At 54.3% G+C, this 15,956-nt stretch overlaps 3 protein-coding genes across 3 annotated transcripts; 2 read left to right on the top strand and 1 right to left on the bottom strand.

Moving 5' to 3' along the window:
- Nucleotides 1–1,244: 1,244 nt before the first annotated feature.
- Nucleotides 1,245–2,183, bottom strand: BDP81DRAFT_457272 (BRCA1 C terminus domain-containing protein; the record flags this gene model as incomplete). Its single annotated transcript, XM_060593266.1, has 2 exons — nt 1,245–1,389; nt 1,459–2,183. 2 exons carry the CDS (start codon nt 2,181–2,183, stop codon nt 1,245–1,247), a joined length of 870 nt encoding a protein of 289 aa, XP_060450414.1.
- A 6,931-nt stretch (nt 2,184–9,114) lies between these two features.
- Nucleotides 9,115–9,726, top strand: BDP81DRAFT_82206 (uncharacterized protein). Its single transcript, XM_060596336.1, has one exon. It carries the CDS (start codon nt 9,310–9,312, stop codon nt 9,676–9,678), a length of 369 nt encoding a protein of 122 aa, XP_060450413.1. The 5' UTR covers nt 9,115–9,309; the 3' UTR covers nt 9,679–9,726.
- A 5,629-nt stretch (nt 9,727–15,355) lies between these two features.
- BDP81DRAFT_415555 (uncharacterized protein) lies at nt 15,356–15,618 on the top strand (the record flags this gene model as incomplete). The annotated part of the gene is made up of 1 exon (XM_060589466.1): nt 15,356–15,618. A coding segment is annotated over one exon (203 nt), but the record flags the coding sequence as incomplete, so codon positions are not given.
- Between the last annotated feature and the right edge of the window lie 338 nt (nt 15,619–15,956).

Below are 15,956 nucleotides of genomic sequence, written 5' to 3'. Positions count from 1 at the left end.
TAATTTTTACGTTCTTGACCAATAGAGTACGAACGTTACTCCTCTATGATCTTTCCTTCGATACATCTGTCCATGTCATGGACAAAGACAAGCCATTAAATCCGGGGGGCCGAGAGTTTCTATGTACTACACATATAAGGGGCAATATCGTGATGGCATGATTTCAACCTCATTCGAATAGAGACACGGAAACGAGACCATCTATTCCTGGTTTTGTATCCATATACCGGGCATTGAGGTATGACAATTTCGGGTCTTGCCCTTAAAGGCTGCGCTACTCAGCCGCCTGGCACCTCGAGGCTTCGTTTTCTCGTCATGGTCGAAGTCTACTATTGTCGTAAACCTCATAGCCATCCGCATACTCAACCCAACGGCGTCGACAAGGCTTCGCCTTGTTTGATAGCTAGTGAGTAACAAGGGCCATTGGAACGAAACCATCAAAAAAATGATCTACAGACAGGCTTATGGCCTGGGCTCGTCCAACTGATCCAAGAAAACCTAGGCCGCCTACGATCTCTCGCCCGAGGCGATTGCCACCGACGACGACGACGACGACCATCGTGCGACCTGGCGCCGTCGCTGTAAAGCGACACGCGCCCGCAGGATGGATGGTACGACAAAAGTCGAGAGCCCGCCGGTCCGTATTCACGACCTACTCGGTCACACCCTTCCGTCCTAGGCCTCGTTACGGTCAGCTTGTGCTACAAAAGAAAGAGGAAGTCCCTCCTCCACGCCCATTGCCATACGAAGATTATATGCTCCCATGACGGGAAGACGAGGCTCGAAGGACAACCTGATACCCGTACCGAGTCGCGGCCGTCGTACCATGTTTGCTCACGGGCCGTCAGACGTGTAACAGTGTTCGAAGCTGAGCGGCCGTTTCTCATTCCCGTCGAGGGGAAAGTTTCTGCGGAAAATGTGATCCGGGTTCTATTGGAATGGGAGACGCGGGACACCATATACAGAGGGTCGAGTGGGATGACAGAACGTAGCAGACATGGATCAGATCTTAACGAGCGAAATTGTATTGGAAATTGTGAAGTTCTAAGTGGAACACAGTCAAACAGAGGAGTTCCCAACCAACGCCTCGTATGCCGAATCACAGCATGCCCCCCGATGTATTTCTGGTATCATTGTGCCCTCAGCTCTGATCCTATCCCCGGCAATGCAAGTGACCTATCAATGCAATATTTGAAAACCGACCACGTCCGCCAACGTCATCAACACTCTAAGAAGAAACCGCCTCAACTTTCTGGTCCAGTAGGGGAGTCCTTGGAGGCCTGCTTCCCGTAAATGCCATAGACGCTTCGTTGACCCTCTCTTGCAACTTTCAGGGGGGCGAAGCGTGCCTCGGGCAATCGGCTTCCCGCCTTGAGGCTCTCCATGACCCTGCGGGAAGTATTAGCATCCGCCAATTCGTCAAGAAGACGGGATAGGGGGACTGGGGAAAGAACCAACCACTCAACGCCAACATACTTGACGGCAGACCCGCCGATCCTGCGAATCTCCTTTTCAAGTTTGCCGCCCGCAAGTCCTCCGCCGGCTCCAGCGCCTACGCCCGCCGGTCTCCCGACAATGACATGCGTAACCTGCCTCCGACCGAGATGTATAGACATGCGCGCACCGTTCTCGACCAAGACGCGCTTGAGTCGGTGATCCGAGATGATGGGATGCGTGCTCCCGTTGACGTACACCGTGACGCCCTCGAACAAGCCCCTGCCAGCCGCCCTCCTTGCCTCAGCATCCTCGCCCTCCCTCCGCCGAGCTTCCATGACCTCCTCTTCGCTCTTCACGTTCCCACCACCCGACGCGGCAGCAGACGTGCCAGATGTCGCGGAGCCGGTCTCGGAGACGGAAGAGCCGCTCCTCATCAGCCCGGGCCGCGCCAACATGTCTGCCACGCTCATCTTCGCCCTCGCCTTGACGTTCTTGGGCACCACCATCTTCAGCTTTTCGTCAAAGTCCTCGCTCCCGGCGCCGTATGTATCACTCATGCGGGCGCCGCCAGAGTGGCCGCCTGCGAACTGCTCCGAGAGCTTGAGAGCGCGGCTGGTTCGCCATCCTGTGGCCGGGGTGTTATCCGGGCGTTGATGACCGGTGGCGCTTGAGCTGTATGGATCGAAGTGGTTGCCGAACCGCGGCTTTGCGGCTGGCGGGATCGGTGTCTTCTCCGGCGAAGGCATCTCGGTTTAGAGACACGTGTTTATTTTGGTGCAATGATGTTTCTTTTTTCTTTCCCTCTCCCCCCTTCTTGCTTTGCTAGGATGCGAGGTGTAAACGGCGCTGCAATGCAAGGCACATGCGCGTTGAGCATGCAATGTCGTTCAGGTCCACACGGTAGGAACGTTGGATCATAATGCTGGATTTTGCCTCTAGTGTCTCCATGAGCAAACAAAGGGTTTATTTCTGTCGTCAACGATACGCGAATCACGCGGCGCCGCAGGCTAGAGAGTCCCAAGCGCATTTACACCCAAGGTCGATCCAGGCACGTACCGGTCGCGGGGTCACATGACCTTGCCTCACCGAGAGCTACCGAACACACCTCTCACTTACACCTAAACTCACATCACATCTCATCACACTACATGACGGGAAGGTGTAGAAGGTGTAGAGACAGAGACATCCGGCCAAAGCTTTCCGAGTAAGGCGAAGCTAAGTCACGTGCCGTTCCTGGACCGAGCTGCCAGTGCCAACTGCTTCGCCTGCCATCATGGCAAATGCAGGAGCTGCAGCAGCGTCGGCGCACCGATGTTTCCCCAACTCGAATCCCGTCATTCCTCAAATCCCAAAGAATGCATGTGCACGTCAGAGTCCCCTTGGAACCTTCTGGTTGCAAAAAGACCGAACGCTTCGAACCTCAGGGGACCTTTCACCTCACCTTCAACCTCTCAATCTCCTGCAGGTACCGACATCAGGCCTAAACACCGGATCAGACACACATAGGCACACCCTTTTGCTCTTCACCCTCCCCCCCCCCAAAACAAGCGACATGGTTCCTTCGCCCACGAGGTTACCCACGAGCCCACAGAGCTGAGATCGGGACGGTCAGTGTGGAAAAGAGGCTGTGAAGAAGGTCATACCTTGCTCGATCTTGGAATGACGGGCTGCAGAGGCCCAATCACTCCTCGGCGCCACAGCCTGACGGCATTCGGAACGCTCAGTCAGGGGACCATATTGAGGTCTGGGCTCGGCAGATGCGAGTGCGAAAAACAAGTTCTGGACCTTTTTGTCCTGCTTCACAACTGCGAATCTGCTGTCGTCGTTATCTCCTCATCGACGACGTCTCTGACCCGGATGCCGCTCACTTCACACCCCCTCAACATCTGGCTCAACAGAAGGCTATTCCTATCTCCTTGTGGAAATGACATTGATGATTATATGGACGACGTATTGGGTACATGCACCGAAAAGAGACGACATCAGACTTCCACCCTTTGGATCGCCAAACCATATCACCGGGGGCCCTTGGTGCGGCGAAAAATAAAGCCATCCAATCGGCCTAGGACATTGTTCGCAGTGGCAGCGCATCCCCCACAGACGCCAGTCATGCACATCACGACCAGTCATCGGCCGAAGGTTGCACCTTAAACGGGAAAAAAAAAACCTGCACAGCCGATGTTGGCTGCTTCATATTTGCACCGTAGCTCCCCCCATACTCCCACATCCGGCGAGGGGACCAGAGAGGTGACAAGAAACGAGAAGGAGAAAGAAAGAAAAAAAGCTTGGTATCCAAGCTTCCTGGAAGAAAGGTGCACCTAGCTTCGGGTCTCGAATTGACTTGCATCGCCAAACCTGCCGCGCGGCGGGAGGCGGGAAACACCAAATGAAAGGGCCGTAGCTTCGGGGACTCCCATGTCTGCCATCTATGCCTCTACCATGAGGCCACTGCACGCACATGCGCCTGCATTTGCCAATCGACACCAAGAGAATGCAGCTTCCAGGCCCGCTAACCTAACCTTTTCTTTCCTCGTTCTCTCCCGACGTTGTCCAGGTCAATCCTTGGAAAGTCGAAGAAAAGAGAAGCCAGGCGGTGCTCCGTCACATGTATAACACCCATCTTATCATGCCGTACCAGCAGTTCATGCACGATGCCCGCTGCACCGCTGCGCACAGCACTGCGGATACCACTACCTTACCTCACAACCTACTTTCCGAGCCTCCTCTCTTCCCGCCGCCGTGTTTCGCGGCTAGCCTTGGGCGGGCGGGACAGGGCTGGAGCGAGGTGAGGGAGCATCGATGCGATGCGCCGGGCCCTGCCACGGCGGCATGGCCTGGCCTGCCGTCTCTCCTGCATTAAACCACCAACATGCCATTTAGTGAAAACTATGAGAAATGACAAGACGAGGACGACAAGTCGCAAATGTTCCCCGGGAAAAGAAAGCTGGAGTCGCAAAGACGGACGCCGAGGCTTGCATATTCTGCGCGCGCTATACGCGCTGCATTCTTCAACGCTTCGCTGCGCGATGATGCACCGCTCTCTTTCCAATACGTAATCATACCTCGGACAACCGACAACTCCAACGGTCGACCTCGTCATGTCGGGATAAAGGCAAGACAAGACAAGTCACGACACGACGAGACGAGACAGCCTGGTCATACCAACCATTGCAGGGAGGTGACTGGTGCCGGGGTACCCACGAGGAAGCAAGACAGTCTGCGTAGCGAGGTAATCAAAAAAGTCAATCTCGCACCGCCGAGCCCCAAGCTCCCTTTTCCCGCCCGTCTCTCATGTGATATCAATCAGGGACGTCAGGGACGAGCACAGGGGTCATGAAGGAGGGGGCGAACCGTTTCAAGCGTTCAAGTTCTATCCCGACTTGACGATTCATCCGGTGTCCAAGGTCCAACATGACAGCGCCACTCACAAGCGGACGGCAAGGGGAGACACGGAGACTGGCGAGAGAAGAGAGGATATCAGCTCGAGCGCGCAAGACAAAGGTCCACGTCACGCTCGCTTGACCCCGTCCCTGACAGTTACATGATCTGCCCAGCATGCGCCTGCTTGCTGCGGCCCAGGTGCGCAAGAGCCATTTCACGACACCTGCTCTGTTTCCTGAGGGGGCATCCTCCGTGAGCGAGGACGAGGTTGCCAATACTCCGTACGGATACACACTCCGCCCGCTGCCAGGACTCCAGCACTAGCAAGAGCGAGCGAGAGTTTCCAGGGCTCCTCTGTGATCCGTGATCTCGCCGCCGCCACCCCATGTTTTGAGCAGCATGCATACCCGTACGCGCATGCAGGCAATCGTACCCTTTCGCTTTCCGGGGGTGGGAGGTGAGGGTGAGGGAGAGCCTGCTGCGGTGTCTTGCTTGCCCTGCAAATCAAGACCTTCGGAAGACCTACCTACCTTCCTGGCCTGGCCAAGTCGAGACTGGTCTGTTTACATCTACCTGGCAAATCCTATCCGCCTTCGCTTCGCCTCGCGCGGCCGACCCGGGTCGTGACAAGCGGACGCGACGAGCGAGCGGGGGAAGGAATTGTCTCCTCTCTCTCTTCCCGATTCTCGACGAGAAAGTGGGTATCCTCGAGAAAAAAAGAGGCCGGCTAGAACCGATCCCGACATCGCCAATAATTGGATTTGGTGCTGTCATTGTTATTGTATGTTCTGCCACCTTCCTGGCTCACACCGGTTGTGTCCCAGACAGAAAGGTTGTGTGTCTCGTCTCGGGAGCTAAATCATGGTAGAGTGAGGTTGAGTGGTAGAGATACAGAGGACGGCGCGCGTCAGAACATTATACCTCACACCCTCCCGTCCCAGCAAAGAGACAGGCACACACACACACACACACACACACAGAGAGAGAGAGAGGTAAAAAAGACGCACTGATGGCGGAGAAGTGAGTACTAGAGTGGATGGATGGCTGGGAATGGGCTTGCTTGGTCTTAGACTGGCGCCCGTCTACCGCTTCTCTTCGGATACGTACTCCGTACCGGGGGAGACTCTCACTCCAAAAAAGACGTGCGCGGCACAACGCAACAAGGAAGGAGGGCGGCTGTCAGAAGTCTAACTACGCCGAGGTTATCATTGTATGTTTAGTTACTTTAGTTTAGTTTTTTTCTCGCAGCGGCGAGCCGATCGAATGACCCAAAACGGTAGAGTATAGCCGTTCCATGTGGTCCCTGATGGGCAGAAAAATCTCTGTTGGAACAAAGTAAATCTTGTGGACAAGGAAACAAGAGGCGGGCTAGGCAGGGGGAGGGAAGGGAAGGGAAGGGAGGACACGGGAGAACAAGAAGTTCGAGAAACAAAGCCGAAGAGTTATGCAACAAGGGGATTGTTCCCCCAACAATGGACGAGACGACGTTGAAGACAGAACATGTGGAAGTAAGGGCAAACTGGTAGAGACATCACGCAACGTCGTCTCTCTCTGTCTCTTTCTGTCTCTTTCTGTGTGTCTGTGTGTCTGTGTGTCTGTCTGTGTGTCTGTGTGTCTGTCTGTCTGTCTGTGTGTCTGTCTGTCTGTCTGTGTGTCTGTCTGTCTGTCTGTGTGTCTGTCTGTCTGTCTGTGTGTCTGTCTGTCTGTCTGTCTGTCTGTCTCGCGAGCTGTCACTGTCTCCGTACGTGATATTCCAAAGGCAAGGGCCGCTGCATTGCCTTGCCTTACAGATAGATATATGCTGCTGCTGCTGCTGCTGCTGCTGGATTGCCACCAACGGAGCCAGCAGCAGCGACGGGACACATTATGCGAAGCATACTTGCATCCAGAAGTAGATGGGCTGGAACCACCAAGTCTGCCAGTATCCGTATGCCACTGCTGCTGTCGTCAGTCTAAATCTGGGGGGCGGCGCGTCTAACGTTGTCCTTTCCTTTCTTTTCCCGTATGCCCATGTTTTCCCCGGCCACCTGCTCAACGACTCTGAGACCTTTTGCCTAGCACGTACCTAGTAGGAGTCGACGAGAGTCGAAATACGGTTGCATCGTTCGTATCGTGAGGCAGCGGTGGCAAAGGGCTTTCAAGGCTCAAAAGCCTTCAATGGCAATCTGTTACTTTTTACAGCCTTTCTTCGGAAGTTCAGCTCTCGTCTAGAACTAGACTATCCGTAGACTAGACGCGCGCGCCCCCAATCCTCCCAAGACGGGAGAAACTCCAGAACTTTTTTGTCTTGGCCCTTACTGCGGCGTAGACACTCTTCCGCTCGACGAGGATTCAAGACGCACTATTCTGTCATACTGCGGCATCTCCCTGCACGTACGGTAATCTCTTGTGATTTTTTATTTTTTTGTTTCTTTCCTTCTTGTTCCCGGTTTCTTCTCTTCACCCCCTCCCCCACCGCTGCGTTAGTAGTGAACGGAGTAGTGTATACTTCCCTCTCTTGCCAGCAAGCTACGGGATACCTAGCGCTTGTTGTAAATCTGACATGTTACCACCCGAGACGCGGCGGCGGCGACGGCGCATCTTTGCCCACGGACACTGGCGCTGCTCCTCCCACGCACGCGCGCAAGGGGGGGGGGTGGCGGGGCGCTCGCGGGTCCCATCCCATCCACATCCACCACTCCCCCCAGTCCCCAGCCCTCTCTTCTAGCCGCACATGGTATGACACCTAAGTGCTAGGAAAGCCAGGCAGGCAGCAAATAGGCAAGATTTCCCAGATGTTGGGGGCAGGAAATTTGAGCGAGGGCGTGAGAAAAAGGGAGGGGGAGGCAAGAATAAAGTGGAAATGGGGGGTTGCGAATGTAACACGGGCTTGACAGGCGAGGTCTTCCGCCCATCGCCGCCCGCTCCCCTCCTCCTCCTCCTCCTCCTCCATCGTCACTTTTTGTGTGTGTGTGTGTGTGTGTGTGTGTACGAAGTATTAGCGGCCAAAGGAGAGAAAAATCTCACGCCAACCTGTTGAGGGAACAAGCAATGACAAGGTTGAAGGGGAATTTCAAGGAAAGGATGCGCGCACCTGGCGGTCAGTTTTGGCGACCGCAAAGACGCCTGGACTTTTATCGCCGTCAACCCACCCGCGACGAGAAGCAATCGGCTGCTGCGGCGGCGGCGGCGGCCGCTTGCTTGATCGAGTGGGTTTGGGCTTGACCGGGAGGAGAGATCGGAAGGAGATGCGAAGAAGTGTGTGTACAGAGTAGCATGTGCGGATACGTACGGACATGTGTATCTGTATCTGTATGCGTGTCCCGGGGGTCGCGGGTCGCGGGTGGGAGGGAGATATTCCCGACAGCACCCAAGATGGACCGCCAGCCTTCACCTACACTGTAGATCTGGATTTGTGTACAAAGTAGATGCAGATACTGGGCCCGGCCTTGTCTCAAATGTGCTGGTCGAATGATGTTAATGTGGTCTTTGCCTCTTCAACTAGTAGGCTTGTACGACCGTTGCACACATATCCTGATGCACGCTGTTTTCTCCGTGCAGGAGCCGTCGTTGGAAATGCCTCCTTCTCCTCCGTTCCCCGGTGCGCCGAGTTGTGAAGACGGGAGGACAAACGAGGGGTGCCAAGCAAACAAGCAAACTGGATCATGAACGCGCCCATCTCAGCTATTCGCACAACGCAGCAGCGCAGTTCAGGCTAGGGCAGGGCTCCCGCGAGCTGCTGCTGCTGTCGTGGAGACTAATGTAAGACATGTCATTTTCCATCAGATCTTCCCACGACACAAATGCGAGGCTACGGGAAGCGCGCAGCTATCCCGACATATGCACAGGACGGAAGGCGGGCGGCGGGGTGAGGGCACCACCGCTCCTCTGAGGGAGGGAGGGGCCAGAAGCACCCGGGACATGATCCTGGGCCAGGAAAGGTCGTGGTGAGTCCAGCCACGGCCGATCGTGAGAGTACAGACGGACAGGCTACAGCCCACAACAGCCGTGCTCGACCTCCGTCATCAGATCGTGGATCAATTCTTTTGGGGGTTGAATGCTGGTGTACATACCTACCTGTCCGCCCATGCTTTCCAGGTGCACGACTACCCAGCAATAGCATATGATGGACAGGGTCAGACGCGTGGTCTTACCGGACTCCGCTGCGGGTGGACGACACCAAGCAAGGCTCGCATCAGTTAGATGCAGTCTTGATGGCCCATCTCGGACTCGTCAAAAGAGCCTCCTCTCAAGTTTCAACGGTATCAACATACCACGCATCATCGAGACAATTCCAACGGTCCAGACGTTAAGAATGCGGGGCTCTTCATAAACAGCGGACTGTTCTCCGTATCTGGATATCTTTTTCGTCAAAATGTCTCACACTTCTCCTTCTCTAAGCCGAGCCCGGATGATGAAAGGAACAGGCAACGGCGGCTTTCATCAGAAAATAGCAACAACATGACGACTGAGCTGAGCTGAGTGACCGATGACCGATGGGCTTATGATCCGATGGACGTGCCTCTATGTAACGCAACAAGGGGCGGAAGACGACACGAGACGAGACGAAAAAAGATATCCAGTCGTGTCATGACAAGAGATCCAACACCAAAGAAAGAGAGAGAGAGAGAGAGAGAAAGAGAAAGAGAGAGAGAGAGAGAGAGAGAAAAGGCCGTGGCTGGAATCGAATCCGCTGTCGTCCGCTCGCCCCACGTCTCGTGGTGTTGGTGTTGGCAATTAGTCCCACCCATCGTCGAAAGACGGCGAGAAAGGCAGTCGGGATCTCGTCATGGGTGTGCGGATGCGCGATTTGCCAGGATGTTTTTGCGAGGAGGCTTGAACTGTTCAACTGATGAACGAGGGCCCCCGTCGGAAGACTGACTGACTGATGGAGGTACGAAGGAAGTCGTGTAGTGTAGGGGTGAATAGTACCTCGTCCTTAGCAAAGTGAGGAGAGGGAAAAAACACACTGGAGACTCAAGAGACTGGGGACTCAGGAGGAGGAGAAAGAGGAGGGGGGTGGAGACGGAAACAAGAGCAGCGGCAGCCCAGAGTGAGGGGAACAGCCGTGGGCCATCTTGGGTGCATGTACAGGTACAAGTGCCCCCCCCCCCCCCTCCTTCGTCTTCTTCGCCATCGCATCGTGCCACTTGCCTCCACGTGAGAAACCACCGGTACGCGCACAAAACCTCAACGTTCAGCAGGCGGCGGGAAAGACACTGAGCAAGGTAGCCCTGCCAGCGCAGCGTGGCTCCAGTGGGGGGTCAGCAAGCCAGCTCGTTCGGGTATAGGGCTATTGGCTCCACCGCAGCGGAGAAGCAAGCGATGATGGGTTAGTGGGCCGATGGGTCCAGGCCTGGGTCTCTCTCTCCTCTTTCTTGCCGGTTGCTCTCTCTCTTGCTCTCAGAGACTCAGTCTCTCTCCCTCTTGCCCCCCCCGGTCGAGTGTGCCTCTATCACCATGCCCCAGATCCCGGCAAGAAAAGAAGCCAGAGCCAGCGTGGACGGGGAGAGGGGAGAGGGCGTCGCCGTAAAGAGGCCACAAGAGTAGCGGTGAAGAGGATGCTAAACCCAATCAGTGAAGCCATTATCACCTCCACCAACCTCGGCCGAGCCGCCTCAACGCCACAGTGTCGAGAGAAGACGTCAACCTGTACCTCCAACCGACGCCTACGTAGTATACCGTGTAGTCCGTCGTCTGTTACGAACACAGACTTGTCTCGGTGATCAAACGTTGGCTGGATGGGTACGCATAGTGTCGGAGATATAACAGTCGCAAAGAGCGGGATGAGAGTCAACCGGCACTTGGTCTTGGTTCAATCGTAGAGACATGACTTATGCTTGCGCCAGCGTCCTTCTTTGTGCATGGTGGCATGGCAATCCGAGTCTGACGATGAGTTTCTGTGCTGATATGAGAGACGCTGTAATAGTTGCTATTACCTGGACTCTCGTGTGATGCTCATGTTTGACCATGAAATGCCCGCTCTGCGAAGACAGCTGCCCCGAGTGATAATAACGTCGATCGGAACTCAGCTCAGTGCATTCTAGTCCAGTCAGATAGCGGAGAGCATTTGCCCGTTGAAGTCGTTGAAAAGGCATCATCGCTGACCGTCGCTGGCATGATCCCATGTCATGTCGCGCAGACCGTATGTTCCAGCCCTCAGCCCCGGCCATGTTCCCATTGGACCAGCATCGTCGACGACGTGGAACTACCCATTGGAGCGGTACGGACACTGTCAGACCTCTCCCAACGCCACGCCGTCTGACCTGGCCCTTCCTCGCAGCTGCGGGAGGAACTCCTCGTGCTTCTCATGTAAGGCGGAAAACGGTCCGCTCATGCATGCTTATTGGCGAATGAGAGCAGCAAAGGACGATATTCCCAGCAATATGATGTGCATAACGACTTCTCCCCTCAAGGAATCTGCTGCCGGCAGCCTCCACGTCGCCGGGGAAGTGTGATCTGCGATGAAAAGGCAGTGTTCATTGCTATAGGGAAACAACAGAGCCGAATCGGTTATCCAGATACGTGGGGGCGAAGCTGCAAAATTTTGGCCAAAGCTGTAGTTGAGACCCAAAGTCTTGGGTGACACTGCTCTGGCCACAAGTAGGTGAGAGCAGCGATATACGGAGTATTTCCAGTCGAATAGGATCAGAGCCTGGACATTCGCCGTTGAATTGCGGTCGGTTGAGCTGGCTGGCTAGGTTTGTCTGCGTCTCTGAGCAGATTGCGAATTCAATTGCTGAACGCGTTGCCAGATTAGGACAAGAGTCCCGGGACAGGTACTTTGGAGTTGCGGCGTGGTCGTAGGCGTAGGCGTAGGCGTAGGCGTAGACGTAGGTCCAAGTGCGTTGTAGATGGATGGTGTGGCTGCCGTCGACGTGGATTGCTGTGATTCGCCCAAATTCGAATTGCTGGGACTCTCTCTTGCTCTCTCTCTCACTCAATATGAGCCAAAGAAGCGACGATGGCGCTGAACTGATAAGCCAAATTGCTGTTGCCCCCGGTCGGGGAACCAAGAGACCGTCCTGGGTGTATCCGTACTTCGTACAGACATGCCCGCCCTAATTTATCATCGCCTTCTGTACCATACGGACGTATGGTACGTTATGGTACGTTGACAACTCGACACAAGTATCCAATGGTGTCTAGGGTGATGGGCATTCGCAAAAAAAATTAAAAATTTTTTTTTAAAAAAAAATTGCGTAATCAACGCAGTGAGAATCTTGAAAGACCCTCATGCAATACTCTTCGGAATTTAGGGTCCTGAAAACAAGGTTATGTGTTGTGCAGCCTCAAGTGCTGGACATGTCAATGGAAGCAACTCCAGTTCCCGAGACCGGAATGTATTGAAGGCGATGGAACGTTCGCTGTGTAAGTGCAAAGTCTGTTGATCCGGGTCAACCAAGTCGGCGCGTCCTTATTCGATCAACTATTGCATTGCTTGGCGAAAGATAGCACATCGAAATTGCATTGTCCCTGGCCACCATGGAAAGGCCAGACAGAGAACGTGAAGCATGTCGGCCGTGGTGCAGAGACGTTTATTATGGCCGAACGATACGTACCCAGTACCTTGCAGAGAGAGAGAGAGGGAAAGAGAGTTGACGGGTAGGCTAATGTGGCTCGGAGAAGGTAGGTAGACTCTTCCGCCAGATCACTGACACCAGTGAACTAGCTTCAAAAGCGGCAAGTGGTTCGCATGTAGGCAAGCGATGTGGAGGTACGGTATCTCAACTAGATCGCAGCATGTTCGAACATGTACCCTTAGTTTGCTGTGTGAGTGGGACACTTATTAGGAAGTGCGCCGCAATGCATGTGGCTGCCGTTGTCCACTCTGCAACCGCAACGTAGTTATGGCACCCCATTGCAAAAGAGGTGGCCCTGTTGAAGAGAGAAGCATAGCACGCCTGGGTTGCGGCAAATGCTAATTGAAGCCGACGGTTCTGAATAAGGCATAGACCTTCCAAATCTTCTCTTCTCAACCACGGATAAGTCTGCTGCAAAGATACCGCCTCGCTCAACTTTGCGCCACTCTCTCTGAGAGTATGCTCATTGCTTGATAGTCTCGTAACGGAACGAGACGTCGGGGCCGCGGACCCGTCTTTCGCCGTGAATGGAGTCGAAATCCAAGCCGGGTTGTACGGAGTACATAGGTGAGTGGAGATGTCCTCAGCGAGCAGCTCCCCTTCCTTGCAAGAGAGGAGCTTTCGAGCCCTGGTGGACAGGGACGGTTCTCATAGCCTGAGGCCCAAGTCGTGTCTGCCATTGGCATTGCTGCTCCGGGAGGACTCTGTTAGGGCTGTCGATGTATCTCGGTACAAGCTAGAAAGAAAGGGCTGGAGGACTGGGATGTTTTCCCAGAGCACTGAAACGCACCCCTCCCTCCTCAACGTTAGATAAACATGTTGATTGGTCATGTTTTAGAGATGCTTAGCCGCCTTGCAGCTGGGTCATGCAAGTGCTCAAGCCAACATCAGCATCACACACTAATCCCTGTTGAATCTACCATCTTTGGCATCCAGAATTTTAAGATGTCTGCAGGGTCTGGACGACATGGGGACCGGGGTTCGTCAGCTGCGGTGCTGATTGCTGTCGGGCGCAATGCCACCATGCGGATACTGTGCCCCCAGACGCAGTATCCGTATTCCGTACGGAGTACGGAGTACTTCGTACATGAAGAAAGCTGGCCAAAACCCCACAGCACTATATAGTTCACTGGGCCGCATCCTGATACGGGCCTAGGAGATACACAGTAGTGCGCGGGAAGGACGACATGTCCGCTTCCCGGGATGGGTCTGCGTTCGCGAGCAAAGACGCAGTCGTCTGCATATTCTGTATAAATCACGCTTGGTGTAAGTCCCGCGGCCAAGCTCAGAGAAGATGCAATGTTAAAACCCCATTCAGGACGCCGTTGGAATTCCTTTGACAACTCCAGGCCGAATTGGGTGACTCTTATTGTATTCATTGGCTTTAGAACGCCACAACTGGTCGCATACCATGCCTCGAGCACGGTGCGCCCACGGCAGTAGGACATGAACAAGAACAAGAACAACAGCAGAAGGTCTGCAATTTTGTGCCCTGACTGATACCACGTATCAGCCGCAGCTCGTTTCGGCTGCCGAGTCTGATCGAGTGTGAAATGTGGACGTCCATGAGCTTTCGTGGCAATACATATTCCAACCTTCGAAAGTAGTCGTAGTTAATGTCCGTCATTGGGCCTGTCCGTCTTGCTCCGGCACAAAGGGAAACGCTCCTGGTTCCCACAGACATTTTGGCGTTGCAACGGTGGCAATTTCGTCTAATCAACGGCCTTTAAACTGCTGAGCAAGGTGTTGCTATTGTGTCTGACAGATGATCGAGGGCCAGTGCGATGTTGATGGACCTGCCATTACCATAGCTCGAACACGGTTGTCGCCGCCGCCCCCACCGCCGGGTCTCACCCCTCCCTCTCGAAGCTGTCGGAGTGAGACAGGTACAAGGATTCAGAGCTGGCGACAAAGAGCTTTCTCGTCCGAAAAAAAGACCCCTAATGACTGAAAGCCATTGACCGTGTGGCTGGCCATGTTGTCTATGAGACATGACTGAGGATTCAGGTACTCGGTTGGCCTGTTCTGAACATATGGCCCTTTTCCTGCATCTTTCGGATAGCCAGTCTGGATTGACCACGAGACCGACGACCAACAAGGTATAACCGGCCATGCTGTCAAGCCCCCAACGTGTGGAAGTAGTGCTCGTAACTTCTCAATGGCCACACAGAGGATTGATTAGTCATTGACCGCGCTTCTCTTCAACTGATACCCGCATTGGCTTAGCTGCTAGGTTGGCGAATATCCCCTGCCCGGATTGCAGAAGAAACGAAACAAGCCAAGGATTGGCTGCTTGTTTCCTCGCAACGGACCGATCTACGAGTTCATGACCATGTATCCGTATCCGTAGTGTACGGACCTCGAAGTCCCCGTATCGATGATGTCTTTTTGAGCAGGGCGGTGATCCCGAGCGAGGGGCCAGAGACAAGAGTCACTGGCAGCACTCGTGACTGGGTATGCGAGGTGATGTTGAGACCAAATCCATGGTAAGCCGAAAAACTATGGCTAGCCACAGCTGTGAGTTGAGCTCAGCACGACGAACCGCCTCATAGGAACCCGTATACGCCTTCGCATACAAGCAAGAGAAATCATGGCGCCGCTGGAGAAGGCGATTTGGTGGTAGTGACCCTGCAAAGAGTGTAGGTACCTCATGTACGGGCCGCAGCGTACAGGACGGAATCTTGCATTGGATTGCACATGCCCCCCCCACACAAGCTTCTGCATCACACCAGACTAGAAGCAACGCCGGAACACACATCCACCGCCTCTCCTAATGCGACATGCCCCGCACCGGCCTGTCCCATTGCTGCGTGCCTGCGTGCCTTCGTGCCTCAATGTGTCGGTTCTCATCGTGTCTCTCCTTTTGAACGAATTTCTTCATCTTTCGGAATGTCCTTGGTCCATAGAAAGCCTCGTGGTAGATCGGCCCATGGCCTCTACATCTCTTGTGCTTTCGTCGCACCGAAGTCGGACCGTAATGCAGATATATCGTATCCGATGTGCCGATTCTTCCCAGCAGTCTTGTAGTGCAAGGCAAAAGCCTGAGGGCCCCTGCTGCGGGAGCTTGGAAAGAGCGTCGACAGTCGAGCATACCACCCACGTTGACGCAGCTGCATGCATTGCCCGACATGCAGCCACGGGGATGGACGACCTCCACCTTGTCGCCCACTTATGCTAGTGTACGTAGAGATCTGAGCTGGCTCTGTCGTTGATCTTACTTGTTGGACCTCAGACACGCAGTCAATCGCTTCGGGAGTAGCTCATCTTCGGAGACGAAAGTGAGTCGTAACACCTGAAGAATCACTCTGGATGAAAGACTCGGCAAGATTCTATAGCGAAGAGGGACCAATTTGAGGATTTTGTCGTCGCCCATGTCTGGTAAGAGTGGCACAAATCCTTGAATTCTGGGAACGTAATGTCTAGGAGCAATCGAGATACTTTGCGTGCGTTCAAACCGTATGCGGCGGGTAAAAAGTCCCCAGGTGAAATGCGAGGGCCATCGTCCTTCTTCCACTGCAGGAAGCTGGGCAGGAACTTTGTACGCCTGAACAGACGGAAGCGCGTTCCACTATCCAG

Source organism: Colletotrichum phormii (genome assembly GCF_030913505.1).
Source record: "Colletotrichum phormii strain CBS 102054 chromosome Unknown BDP81scaffold_2, whole genome shotgun sequence".
Classification (NCBI taxonomy): Eukaryota; Fungi; Ascomycota; class Sordariomycetes; order Glomerellales; family Glomerellaceae; genus Colletotrichum; species Colletotrichum phormii.
The sequence above is the reverse complement of the archived record's forward strand: the minus strand, read 5'-3'. Positions and strand labels throughout refer to the sequence as shown.